The sequence below is a fragment of the Apium graveolens genome, chromosome 6 (assembly GCF_009905375.1).
Source record: "Apium graveolens cultivar Ventura chromosome 6, ASM990537v1, whole genome shotgun sequence".
NCBI lineage: Eukaryota > Viridiplantae > Streptophyta > Magnoliopsida > Apiales > Apiaceae > Apium > Apium graveolens.
This window is the reverse complement of record NC_133652.1, coordinates 265,962,104-265,976,004: the sequence shown is the minus strand read 5'-3', so window position 1 is coordinate 265,976,004 and position 13,901 is coordinate 265,962,104. Positions and strand designations below refer to the sequence as shown.

The 13,901-nt window shown below is 37.3% G+C and overlaps 2 protein-coding genes across 2 annotated transcripts; both read left to right on the top strand.

The window, feature by feature from the left end:
* Positions 1-243: 243 nt before the first annotated feature.
* On the top strand, positions 244-12,463 carry LOC141667373 (uncharacterized). The gene is made up of 6 exons (XM_074473830.1): positions 244-1,040; positions 1,177-1,266; positions 1,360-1,427; positions 4,648-4,716; positions 11,442-11,598; positions 11,676-12,463. Exons 1-6 carry the CDS (start codon positions 429-431, stop codon positions 12,366-12,368), a joined length of 1,689 nt encoding a protein of 562 aa, XP_074329931.1. The 5' UTR covers positions 244-428; the 3' UTR covers positions 12,369-12,463.
* LOC141667374 (uncharacterized) lies at positions 4,731-7,295 on the top strand. Its single transcript, XM_074473831.1, has 2 exons — positions 4,731-6,862; positions 6,950-7,295. Exons 1-2 carry the CDS (start codon positions 6,034-6,036, stop codon positions 7,069-7,071), a joined length of 951 nt encoding a protein of 316 aa, XP_074329932.1. The 5' UTR covers positions 4,731-6,033; the 3' UTR covers positions 7,072-7,295.
* Positions 12,464-13,901: the final 1,438 nt, after the last annotated feature.

The following is a 13,901-nucleotide window of genomic DNA, read 5'->3' as shown; positions in this document are numbered from 1 at the left end:
TACGTACGAAACTTAATTTGGGAGAGGGAGTACTTAGCAACAAAAAAAGGATACCTTAAATCTACTCATCACTGCATTGCATTACAGTGCTGGCACTGTCAAGAAGAAGCCAGCATATCAATTTGTACTCAAGTTTCTGAAATTTTGTTAAACGTTTAAAACAGGACTTTATTCATTCCGCTTCGAGACAACATCTTTCCAATTATTCAATCGCAAGGAATCAATCGTGTGACACCCGTCTCTGGACCGCGAAACAGAACAAAGGCCTGATAGCGATTAGCACGTTGTTGCCAAGTCTGTCAGTGACAAGACAGCGGGTCTGGTGAAAGAGCCATTGCGGAATCCTGATAACAGGATAACATGATAACATATACTGGTCGTATTTATAAATCTCATCTTCAACCACCAGTTCTAAGAAAACTTAAAAAATGGCGAGAATATTCACTTTCTTAAAGCCAGCAGTCCGTGTCCTAATGAAATTTTATGGATTGTCCCAACAAATAATCGAAACCGAACCCGGTACCAAAATCAAAATATGGGTTCCATCGAAATCGAAATCGGAAACCAAACCGAATGTTGTACTCCTGCATGGGTTCGGAGCTGATGGTATATTTAACTGGCTATCTCAAGTCATGGCAATCTCTAGCGACTATGCATTGTACGTGCCTGACCTCCTCTTCTTCGGCGAATCAATCACCGACAAGCCAGGGAGGTCTACGGCTTTCCAGGCAGAGGTTATAGCTGCCGTGTTGAAAAAAGTTGGTGCCAAGAAGTGTACTCTTGTTGGACTTACATATGGTGGGTCTGTAGGCTTTATGATGGCTGAGATGTATCCCGAGCTGGTTGAGTTTGTAGTGGCCAGTGACGCGGTGATTGAGTTTCCTGAATCGTTGAGTCGGGGTATAGTGGACAAGTACGGGTATCCTAGCTTTCCTGCATTTGTGTTGCCAACAACAGTTGAGGGTTTGATGGCTTTTCTCAAACTCTGTTATCATGGACCTGTGAATATGCCTGGTTTTGTTGCTAAGGGTTTTTTAAAGGTAATTCTGTGTTTTCGTCTAATTATATTCTAGTGATTTTTAGTGAATATTCTGCTAATTTGACCACAAAAAGTCAAATAAGCCAAAAATTGTGTGACGTATAAGGGTAATAATTTGCGGTGTTTGACGAGTGCAGGAGTTCTATAACAACAGGAAAGAAAAAGCTGAATTAGCAGATGCTTGGGTTATTCCGGACAATGAAGTGAAGCCCATTAGTTTAAGCCAGGTTACTTACTTTGTTTAACATACAGTAGCTGCTGGTACACTTGTGATATGCTGATAGATTGAAATATAAGCTGTGTGTGATCTGTGGCTGCAGAAAGTTAGTTTAATGTGGGGGGACGATGACAAGCTTTTTACTTCCCAAACTGCCGAGGACACAAAAAGGTAAGCCCTTATTTTTTGCACAATATTGATAAAACCATATAACATCTCGGAATAGTGAAACACACCAAAGAGGTCGATACTTTGCTTTGATCGGTTTCGAAAACGAACAATAAGCAAGAAGAGATATTTGTTTAAGATAAAAACTCGAGTTTAGCTTGTTCCCAATCGACTGGCTTTCATTTATTTACTAACCGAACTCAACATTTGAACATGAAAATGAGATAAATTAGTAGACCAACTCGAGCCGGCTATTACATTTCAAACTTAACTCTTTGCTTGGGACTCGAACAAGTTAAATTTGGGTCGGTTCATTTAACTTGCATAAAATTATATGGTTTATAAGTAAAGTTCTATGGAGTCCACCTTTTAACTGGAGTTTTCAGAGTCCTTTCATGTTCTGCAAATAAAATATCTTCTAAAACGTGTTATCTTGCAAAATATGTTTAACAAATATTATTATTTCAATAAAATCATGCAAATCTCATATATTTACAAGTAAAATATGTATGTTCTGCAACACGGAAATTTATGACTATGCATGTTTTGTAAAATAATATATTTTGAAACGTTCTACTTGTAAAATATATGTCATCTGCAAGATTTTCAATAAAATTGTGATATTTGTAGAATATCATTCGAAAAATAATATGTTTTGCAGCAATTTAAGCTATATTTTACTTGCCGAACATATGTGGACTCTAAGGACTCCAATGAAACACGGGACTCCAAAAAACATAACCCTTGAAAGATAACTATATCTTTTATACAATTGATATGCCAATTTATTACAATTTGGTCGTTGGGGTAAAATTATCATATTTTTATGATATGTTTAGATTTGATTTCTCGTGCTTCCAAAAATTAATTTGATATTCTTACCAAAAAAAAATAACTTTTAATATTTTAATCAAATAAACATATAAGTTGTAAACTGAAGTAAGAAAACAATTTGAAGTCTTACACATTTTTTGTTGGTATTAATCGAACTGAAATTTTTATAAAATCTACTCTTATTTAATTTTACATTGACTGTGAATTTTAAAATCAGTCTTATGTCTATGGATCTAAATTTAAAGATAAATTATAGCGAACAAAAAAATAAATGTGTATACCACTGAATATGAATGATATAAAAAATAAATGGGGGTGAGCTTTGTGAAAACGGTGTAAATTTAAAATGTGATATATTTGATATGAAAGTATAAAAGCAAAAACAAATCACCTGAGTTTCGTGAAAATCGTGTGAATTTATAATGTAAATATGTATGGGAGACGCTTAATCGTGTGAATTACTTTAAAAATTGGATTAGTTGAGTAAAAACTACGTGAACAATGACAAACAACTCGATTCTCGAAATGTTCACATCAAACTCATGTTTGGGTTTTTAGTAACGAATCAATCTTGACCATGTTCTTAATAAAAGTCCAGCTCGGTTTTACTTTAGTAAATTTTGTTCGATTTGTTTGTTTACCACCCAGTTCCACATAAGAAAGTGCTGATTATACAATTTATCAAAGAACTAGAATTTTTTACAATTGTACCCATATTTGTAGTCTCTACTCTCTCGTAAGAAATTCTTTTTTTTTTGTATTCATTTTTGCGTTGTAAAGATAATAGATGATAATATTATAATTGCAGACAATTGGGTGGTGATACAACATTGGTATATGTAAAAGACGGGGGTCATTTAGTTAATCAGGACGCAGCAGAGAATTACAATGTTGAGCTCAAAAAAATTCTCGCTTCCTTCCACAACACATCTAAGGATGCTTGAGTGACTTTTTTTTATCTGTCAACTGTAACGATCGGGAATTTCGTGACGTAATTAAGTGAATAAAGTATGATTCTGTGGTGTAATTATAATTTATGTGATTTAATAAAGAGATTAAATTATTTTAATGATTAATTATCTTTATTGTATATTAATAACTGGGAACGTAAAATGACGCGTTCCAGTTTGATGAATCAGCTTAGTGGATAAGTTGTGTTGTCGGGCCGTCAAGTAGAACGTGACCCATTTTTAAAAGTGAATAAAAGTATTTAAACGTGAACTATGTGTTGTTATGTGAAATGGAAATGTTTAAGTAAGTCTTTCAGTCACGTGTCAGTTAGTATAAAGGATTAATTGTGAAGCGTAAACGAAACGCACAGCGTCGGGCCGTTAAGCAGAACGCAACCCGTTACGCAAAAAAGGAAATAATAATAAAAAGGGAAATTTTGTGATCAAATATGAGTTGTGATGTGTGAATATATGTGTTTACTTGTGTGTATGCATGATTATGTGATCTGTTAATTTTTTTAAGTGATTTAAGGGATTTATTTGATTTAAAATGAGATTTATTGAACCTTTATATATTTTTATAAAATTATCAGAGTATGGTCAAGGCGTGAAATTTGTTTTGTTATCTTCAAAATAGTCCTAGAGACTTTCTAAAAATGAAATACGGATTTATTTCCTGATCGGTGCATTTTAAAATGATTTTATGGAGTTAAAATGCTATTTTCAGCATAATCTTGTAAAATCCGTATTAAATCAACCGTTCGCTCAAAAAATATTTTAAAAATATAGCTGAAAAGCTAATTTCGAGATCTTTATTTGTTATGGATAAAAAATTAAGGTTCGGGAGCTCAAAGCCTTTAGTGGCTGCTCTCCTGTTTCGTAGCTTAATTATGCCTTTACGAGATGCCTACGTATCTCTGTGAATTAGAGAATCAAGCCAAAAAATGTAGTTCTGATTTGTGGGGTGAGACCCATTATATAGATGTTGGTGGTCCTAGAATTGGACTTGGTATAAGAGACTTGGTGATCAAGTCTCTGAATTATAATGGACTTTGGAGTCCTAAATAGTAGGAAACTGATTCCTTATCCTTCTAGGTCCCTTTGAGGTTAATCTGGAAGGATTTATGTCCTTATCGGGAGTCTTCTCAATAGCTGATATTTCCCTTATTAATTAATTACAAAATTAATTAATATTCAGGGTTTTTGGGCCTTCTTTGTTCCATCAGGCCTGATCTGGTCCATCAGGCCTGATCAATGTGTTAACCTTTTTGGTCTGAATGTCATACATCTTCTTATTGGGCCTCGCAGCCCAAATCATGTATAATTAATATAATATTCAATTACATAATCAGGATTTATTTATCCCTATCATTTGCCCCCCAACTTTTGGGAAGCCGTATAAGATTTCGCAAAAGTTAAGTTCGTTCATTCCCTTTCAGGGTATCGTTTTGCGTAAAGTGTGGAGCGACCTACACGCTTACAACGATTTGCCTTGTACGTGGCTTCAGGTTTGTTTAAAAACTTCCCCTTTTATTTTCTTACCTTCTCCCTATTTTTAGAAATTTTCTGGTATTTTTCAGGAATTTTCCCTTTTTCCGAGATTTTTTCACATTTTTTGCAATTTTTTACAAATATTCTCAAAATTTCAGCCCTTTTTCGACCAGAATCCTAGTCGAAATTTCGACATGGATCCTAGTCGAATTTTGGGCCAGCTTTCCAATCCTGATCGAAGGACTTCGACTAGGATCCACGACATGGATTTTGACCAGGATCCTAGTCGAACCTTCGACCTGGATTTTGGTCGAAATCTAGTCTCTTTCCTTACTTCCTGGTCGTTTAGTTTCGACTAGGATCCACGAACTGCGTTTCGACCAGGATCCTAGTCAAAACTTCGACCTAGATCTTAGTCGAGACTCTTGTGCTCATTTGCTTCCTGGTCGTTAGATTTCGACTAGGATTCACGAACTCGATTTCAACCAGGATCCTAGTCGATTCACGACCTGGATTTTAGTTTAGGTTTGTGCACTTATTCTTGAAAAATATTGTGCTTGATTCAGTAATTCGACCTCAATCCTGGTCTGACTTTCGACCTTAATCCTGGTCTATCATACCCGTAATTTTCGGGTGTCTGTTCGAAAGAATTAGAGCAGAATTCACGACTTGAAATTCGACCTCAATCCTGGTCTATTATACCCGTAATTTTCGGGTGTCTGTTCGAAAAAATTCGAGCATAATTCACGACTTGAAATTCGACCTCAATCCTGGTCTTATTGGGCTTCATCCTCATCCAATTTTGGATTGGGCCTTGTTTGGGCCTTATCTTTTTTAAGGGCTTTGATTTGGGCCTTCTATTTTTCCAAATCCTAATTGGATTTGGGCCTTCTATTTTCCAAATCTTAATTGGATTTGGGCCTTCTATTTTCCAAATCTTAATTGGATTTGGGCCTTCTATTAATCTGGGCTTAATAAATTAAAAACCTTCTTTAGAATTCTCTAGAATTCTTGGAAATTTCTTTGGAATTCCTTGAAATATTCTGGAATGTTCCATTTTTTGGGCTTTTTCTTTGGGCCTTTATCCTCACTGGGTCTTTTGTCCCTTCAACTTCACTTTTCCTCCTATATAAAGGAGTCAGTACTGCTCCTCATTTTCTCATTTCTAAATTCTCCTTCTTTCTTCTTCTATTAATAATCTCAGAGCAATAACAGTAAGTCGGAGTATCTTAAGCCCCAAAGCCTTTTTCAGGAGCATTATTTCAAGTAAAACTTCTCCCTTTACTTCCTGTGCTTGTTTTTTGCATAGTTTGCGTTTTTAAAATGGTCTCTTTATGTGCCCTTTTTTTCAGATGGCTGATAAAAAAATGACTCGTTTGGCCAAGATGAATGTGGCTAGAAAGTCCAATGAATTCCCTATTCGATCAAGGTACACTTCCTTGATCGATATGATCAACACCCGAGGAGACGAGTACCCGTCTGATGCGCATCTGGACGCGCACGACCATATTAGTGCCTTGCGGGATCCAAAGGAGCTGGAAAAGTTGAGTAGTTATTTCAGAATCAAGGATCCTTTCAAACTGGTTCTTGCAGGTCCGGCCGACAGGGCCTGTCAGTGGAGGAAGGACGCATTGTGCGTCTACAGGGATACTCTAAAGGCAGGTATCAGATTCCCCTTTCAATCGTTTATCCCTGTTCTTCTAGCTGATGTGGGCATCGGCCCTTTCCAACTCCCTCCTAACTCTTGGAGGCTGATTCTGTGCTATCTGTTGCAATGTGCCAAGCACAATGTCCCTACTTATGTTGCTGTTTTCAGAAAGATTTTTCAGTTCAAGAACAGCCCTGACAAGAATCCGGGCTGGGTTTCTTTAAACCAGCGTCCAACTATTCCCCACATAGTGAACGGGAAGTCCATCCCCGACAACAATTTGGGGTGGAAGAAAGATTTTTTGTTCGTCGTTTGGGAGGGTGGCGATTGGGGCACCCTATTTCACTCGTCTTTTGGGCTAGCCGTAGATGAGAGCCCAAACGATATAATTTTGTCTGAGGAGGAGACCAGAGCTTTCAACCTCCTGACGCAAGATAATGGGACTTCCCATTCTTGGGATCTTATCAGGGAGACCGTTCTTGTAGAACGCGGCCTTTCTCCCGTCCCTAAGAAAAGTACGTTTCCTTCCTTATCTAGTTCTTTTTATTTCCTTCATTTTCTATTTTGCTAATTCCTCAACTTACTTATCTCATTTGTTGCAGTGGCTGAGAAAATTGAGGAGGCTACGAAGCCTAAAGACCTGGAGACGACCAGGATGAAGCGTGCTGGAAAGGTCTTTAAAGACCCGCGTCTTGGGGATCGCTTCCCGGAGTTCCTACTTTAAGCAATGGAACCAGGCGAAGAAGGCCCCAGCCAAGTTTTACGCACCAAGCAAAAACCAGGGTCTTACTTTCAACCTGCTTGGGGAATCCGAGGCAAGGATTCGATTGTCGGCAGCACAGCGCTTGCCAAGGAATGTGTAATAATCCCAATTTTTGGAATTTTGAAACTCTTATGAATAGTATTTTGCTGATTATGCTGAATAAGAAAACTTTTCATGCCACACTATGTAGGGGCTCTTTTATTGATCTTCTGGGATATTATTAGTACTCTATATGATAAATAAGTGTATGTAAAGATCGTCAGAATCCAAATTCGAACACTTTGATTTTTCCCGAAAATCTACCAGATACAGAAAGAATTGAGTATAAGGTAATAGAATAAAAAGGATTTAAATTCAAGGATTAAAAGTGAGGATCATGAAAGTTAAAGAAACCTAAGTAATAAGATCCCGGGTATGATCCCTCAAACGATAAACGAAAACGAAAGTTAAGCGAACCGTATAATAGATCAGCGGTCATTAGGGAAGCAATTAAGAGTTAATCAAGGAGGTTAGGGATGATGATGTCATCAAACCAACAAGAAGAGGACAAGTGTGGAGGGTGACATCACATGATGACCAAAGCATGACATAAAGGAAAGAAGTGTGGTTGATTTATAACCACACAATTTTTTTTTCATGGTTAAAAATGATTAAAACAAAACAAAAGTCAACCAACCAAGGCAAATCAAAACAAATCACAAAAAACACAAAAGCTCTTCCCTTTTCTTCATCAAGCTCTCGGCCAAAATAAACACAGCAACTTCAAACTGCCATATCTCCTTCAATACTAACTCAAATATTGTGTTCTATAGCTCGTTGGAAAGGTATTGAGATGGCCTACAACTCTTGTTCACAAGTATCGTCCAAATAAGCATGGTAAGACCCTCATTTTTACAGTTCTTTCAATCGGACTTCTAGAAACTTTAAAGCCTAACTTTGTGTTCTTGATTTCTTTGGAAAGATCAAGCTTGTAGGAGGCTCCATAAGGCTTCCTAGTAACTTTCTACCCTCCAAGAAAGGTATAAATCTTCACACCCTTTAGTAATAAGTTTGAATGTTGAAGTTTGGAGATGGTTAGGATGGATGAGTAGTAATTTGAATGATAAGCATGATTCGAGCTTAATTGTTAAGTAGTTTAGTTGAATTTGGAGATGTTATAATATATGATTGGATTGAGATCCTTGAGCTTATTATGACTGAAATCAGTAGCATTGATTTGTATCTTGAGTTGTTGTTGATTGGTAGTTGGATTGATATGATTTGGAATGGTAAAAATTTGGGAAATCGCGTAAACATAGCCGTCGTAATGTCCGATTTACTTTAGACTGTTTTTGCTCTTAACATCAGGACCCGAGAACTCCCTGTTAGGTTTTGACAATTACCATAATTAGATAGTTCATGTTACGAGCTTCGTTTTGATATGTGGTTCGTTTGAATTCGATATACGGTTTAGGAGAAACGACCGTTTTATTTAATGGCGTTTCGCGACCGAACCATTACCCCTCGCCTTACTTTGAAACCTTGGTAAAGGACTTTAAATGACTATTTGGGGTATGAAACATTTATTTAAAGTGGATTAGAAAGTTGGTAAGGTGCTCGCGAAAGAATCACCTTAAAACTCTTAATGGCTAATTTATTAAAAATGGTGGAGCCGAGGGTACTCGAGCGACTTAAGTGAATCGTTAAGCGCGAAAGCGAACGTTAGGACTCTAAATGGTTAAAGTATAGTTTCTTAAGCGACCGGGGTTTAATTCCGACTTATGTTGTTGTTCATAGGTTATCGGACCCACTCTAAGCTTAAGTCTATCCGGGAGCACTTAGGCAAGTTTTCTACCCGTTATACTGTTGTTGTGATGTATATATGTATATGCATTATCTTGTGATAAGTGCATGATTGTTATTAGCAAATTCTTGCTATATATTGGAGCATGTTGATATGATATATATGCATGCCTGTTTCGTATTCTTGATTTATATATCTGTTGGTTCAAATGCTTATTAGTTGCATAATACCTATGCTAGATATAAGCAATAGTTGCGTATACCCTGAGTGTAGGGGACCCAAAGGTGAACCCTTTTCTAAAACCGGGAGTAGATGTTCCCGAGTATATTATATATATATATATTGATGTAGTTTTCAAAACTATTAATCGAATAAGGTTTATTCGATAACTTTATATTATTTAATGAATATTATTTCGAATATTCATTCGGGGGCTTATGACTCCTTTTATTTTATTTAATAAATATTATTTCGAATATTCATTCGGGGGCTTATGACTCCTTTTATTTTATTTAATGAATATTATTTCGAATATTCATTCGGGGGTTTATGACTTCTTTTATTTTATTTAATGAATATTATTTCGAATATTCATTCGGGGGCTTATGACTCCTTTTTTTATTGAATATTATTCGAATATTCATTCGAGGGCTTATGACTCCTTTTATTTTATTAATGAATATTATTTCGAATATTCATTCGAGGGTTTATGACTCAGTTTATTTTATTAACTGAATATTATTTGAATATTCATTCGGGGACTTATGACTCAGTTTATATTATTTAATGAATATTATTTGAATATCCATTTGAGGACCTATGACTCCGATTATTTACTGAAATATATTCTTTATTTTATTAAAGAATAAGGTGTCGATAATCAAACTTATTTTTGATTATTCAAATAAAGATAGTACTTTCGTATAAGTATATCTTTGGTTATTTAATGCTCATTTTAAGTATAAGTTTTACAACTTCTACTTCAATTATTTGTATAAAGATTATTCTTTATGGGAATATTATTTAAATAATAATATTCAGATATTTTCTAATATATTGGGACTGATTTACTTTATTAAATCAGCATTACTCCAAACACTCTTTAAAGTATTTTCGAGTCTTTAAAATAATTTTTAAAAGTTAGAGTGGATCCCAAAACTCATTTTTTATATATTTAAGATCTTCCTTTTAAAGGAGATTTAAATACTCGCTCAAAACCAGAGGGATCCGGCTCTGTGGTGTATTTTATATTCACAACAAGGTTGCGGTTTTGGTAAATGAATTGATTACTTACCCAACGTTCGGGAAGTAAGTCCGTCTATTTGAGTCGGCATAAGCAACATGGGCTCAGTGGGCGTCCATGAAAGTATAAGTGGCTCAGTGGGAGTCCATCAAATGCGTAAGTGGCTGAGTGGCAGTCCAGCATAAGGTCCTATTGCGACCAGGGTGATGACCAGTGGGGAATTCGTCCGTCTACTAATAGAAAAGGTTACTTATTGGTATCTTTGCCTGATCAGCAAGATATCAGGTTTATGCCAAGGTTTTCTCATTTTCAAAATTCATTGGATATTGCAACTCTGTTTATAATTTTCATAACAGAGGTTTTCAAGGAGTGTATGAAATGTATATATATATAGGTGTATATATATATATATCGGGACTTAATGAAGTATCTCGTAACTTCATTATTTATAATGATATTTCAAGGATTGAATCTATTCAAGTCTTATCTTGTAGTCTCATCTGGGTGATGAACTTTTGAAACTGATTATAACTTGAACGGTGGTAGTTCAAGCAGTATTCGGATATAAGTATATTGGAGTATCTTGTAACTTCATCTTTTAAACTTATATCTAGTAAATGATTATCTTGTGCATGTCAAAGATTTTCGGAAAAATGTTGAGACAAGGTTAGATATAGGAGATCACCTTGCAACGATATATTATACGGTTATAAACTGGAACTCTGTGTATATTATACATGTCAGAGGATTTCAAAGATTGTGAAAAGTATATATGTATATATATACTGAATATTTTGTGACTTGGTCCCGTTAAAATATCAGCTTGGTTCATTTCTTCTTGACCAAGACTTTCATGAGTACTATGAGAATGCTCATATATTGTTAATTATTATATATATTATTTCGGTGGGCTTGTTGCTCACCCTTGCTTTCTTCTTTCATCACACAACATCAGATAGATAAGATGAACGGGACCAAGCTCCCAATTCGCGAGCGGATAGGAAACGTTCCGCAGTTTCCTATAGGCGTTGATGTCGCTGTAGCTGAGGTAGGAACTACCAATAGGCTAGGCTTTCAACTTTTGATGTACCAGACTTATGTATCTCTATCAATTGTAATAATTGCAAATAAATGTAAATTTATTCAGAAACCCTTTTAAGGTGTAATGGCATATAATTTTGGAATAAAATGACTCGTGTTATTTTTGGATATTCATCTCTGAGACTATAACTTGTGGTGTGTGTGTTTATTATGGGGTCACAGTACAGAGTAGTTGTTTGTTTATTAAGATTGGGTGTTATTAAGGAAAATGGAACTCGTGACAACCCGGATCCCCGACCCCGGATTTGGGGGTGTTACAGAATGGTCTAAGCATTCCATCTCCCCGGTTGACTATCAAGACTTCGTCCTTCAACAGGACTTGGAGGGGAACGAGCTTTTCGGAGCTCAGGCTTTGGCGATGGTACATCTTTTTCCTTAGCCGTTCATAGTTGCCTTTTTTATTTTTCCCGTCTCTTACTTTTGATGTGTTTCTTGTAGGAGAACGCCCATTTTCAAGGGGCGATTCACCAAGCCAAGGCTTGGAAGGTTGGCCTGGAGGATGCGAACAAGAAGCTGGAGGAGGCCAAACAAAGAATAGAGGCCCTTGAAGCCCAACTTGGCTCTTCTACTTCTGACCTGGAGACGGCCCGGGCCGAAAATATTATCCTAAAGGCTCAGAAGGATAAAGCCTTTGACGGCTGGATGGACACTCAGGAGTTCAAGGATTTAATGGTGGAGCACGATGCCCTCCTTCATCCAGTTAGCTATAAGGAAGGCCAAGATGCCGCTGTGGAGGCCATTCAGGACGAATTTCCAGAAGTCCTCGAACAGTCCTCCTTCCCTTGCCCTGTGCAAGTTCCAGGACTTGGGGGTGTTACAGGCAAGCTTGCTGATTTGATCAACGACGACCCATCGGGGAATCAAGGCCAAGGCCAAAAGAGGAAGGAGCTCGAGTCCAGCTCTAAAGAGGAGGAAACTTCTTCTGAGGAGGAGCCTGAGCCCGTTATAAAGAAGGCCAGGGTAGAAGAGCCTCCAAAGGCAGCGCCTCCTAAACCAGCGTCTCCTGCAGCATCCAAAGCGTCTGAAGGTAGTTCCGAGGGAACCTCTGCGGAGACTTCCGAGGGGACGACTGAGACATCCGAGGAGACTTCAGATAGTGGTTCTGAAGAATCCCAACCTTCCAAGGCCTAAGGTTTTTTTATGTATTTCTTCTTTATTAGACAATATTTGAACTTTGTAATCGATTTTTATTGTTTTCAGTCATATTTTGCCCAAGTATCGTCGTATTTTTCTTTTGATTTTTCAAACTCAAGTTTATAACTTGGTTTTATCTTTCACAATGCCATCAATCTAGTAGGCCAAGATTAAGTCATGGGTTTTATATTATAAGTTGGTATTCTGGATACCTTACATGAAATGGGTTCAACCTTGATAAAATATAAACATATCTTCTATATAGAAAAATCCTAAGCAAGCAAACCTTCAAGGTGCTTTTAAACCTACTTGTCATTCTGACAAGTGAGAATTGTACTTTAACTATTTTAAACATAGTAAACCTTCAGGTTTTATGCATGCCAAGTTCTCGGGACTTCAAAACCATCCATAGTCTCCAGCTTGTAGGTTCCTCTACCCTGAACGCTCTTGACTTTGTACGGCCCTTCCCAATTTGGGGCAAGTTTCCCTTTCTGTCCTACACCAGAAGCTTCCACTTTCCTCAAGACTAAGTCACCTTGTTTGAAGAACCTTTTCTTAACCCTTAGGTTGTAGTAGAACGAAGCTTTTTTCTGATATTCCACTATCTTCGCATGTGCCTCATCTCGTACTTCATCAATTAGATCCAGGGCTAACCTTTGCCCTTCTTCATTTTCCTCAGCATTGAAAGCTTGAATCCTGGGGGAGGAATGTGATATTTCTACAGGAATAACTGCTTCTGCACCATATGCTAACATGAAGGGAGTTGCTCCAGTCGTGACTCTACACGTAGTCCTATAGGCCCATAGTATGGGGAGTATTTCATCCACCCAGTTATTCCTTGACTTCTCGATCCTCTTCTTTAATCCATCCAGGATTATTCGATTTGCCACTTCCGCTTGTCCATTAGCTTGCGGGTGAGCCACAGATGTGAATCGTAACTCAATTTCATTTTCCTCATAATACTTCTTGAATTCCTCGTTGTTGAACTGTGTTCCATTGTCAGTGACTAGGATGTGGGGAATTCCATACCGGCACATAATACTTTCCCACAGGAATTGTGCAACCTACTTAGTTGTGATCTTGGCCAAGGGTTTGGCTTCAATCCATTTGGTGAAATAATCAATGGCCACAATCAGAAACTTCCTTTGTGTCGTGGCCATGGGGAAAGGCCCTAATATATCCATTCCCCACATTGCAAAGGGGATGGGCGAGTTGATAGAAGTCAGCATCTCGGGGGGTTGTCTAACAACTGGTGCGTGCTTCTGACAATGGTCACATTTTTTCACATATTCTTTGGCATCAACCATCATTTCTGGCCAATAGAAGCCTAAACGGGTTATCTTATGAGCCAAGGCCCTGCCCCCCAAGTGTTGCCCGCATATGCCTTCATGTACTTCTTCAAGAGCCAAGCGAGCCTCATCAGGCCTGAGACATCTTAAGTAGGGAACCACGAAAGATCTTTTATACAGAATTCCATCTATCAAAGAGTATCTTAGTGCTCAAACAGCCAATTTCTGTGCTTCAGTAGCA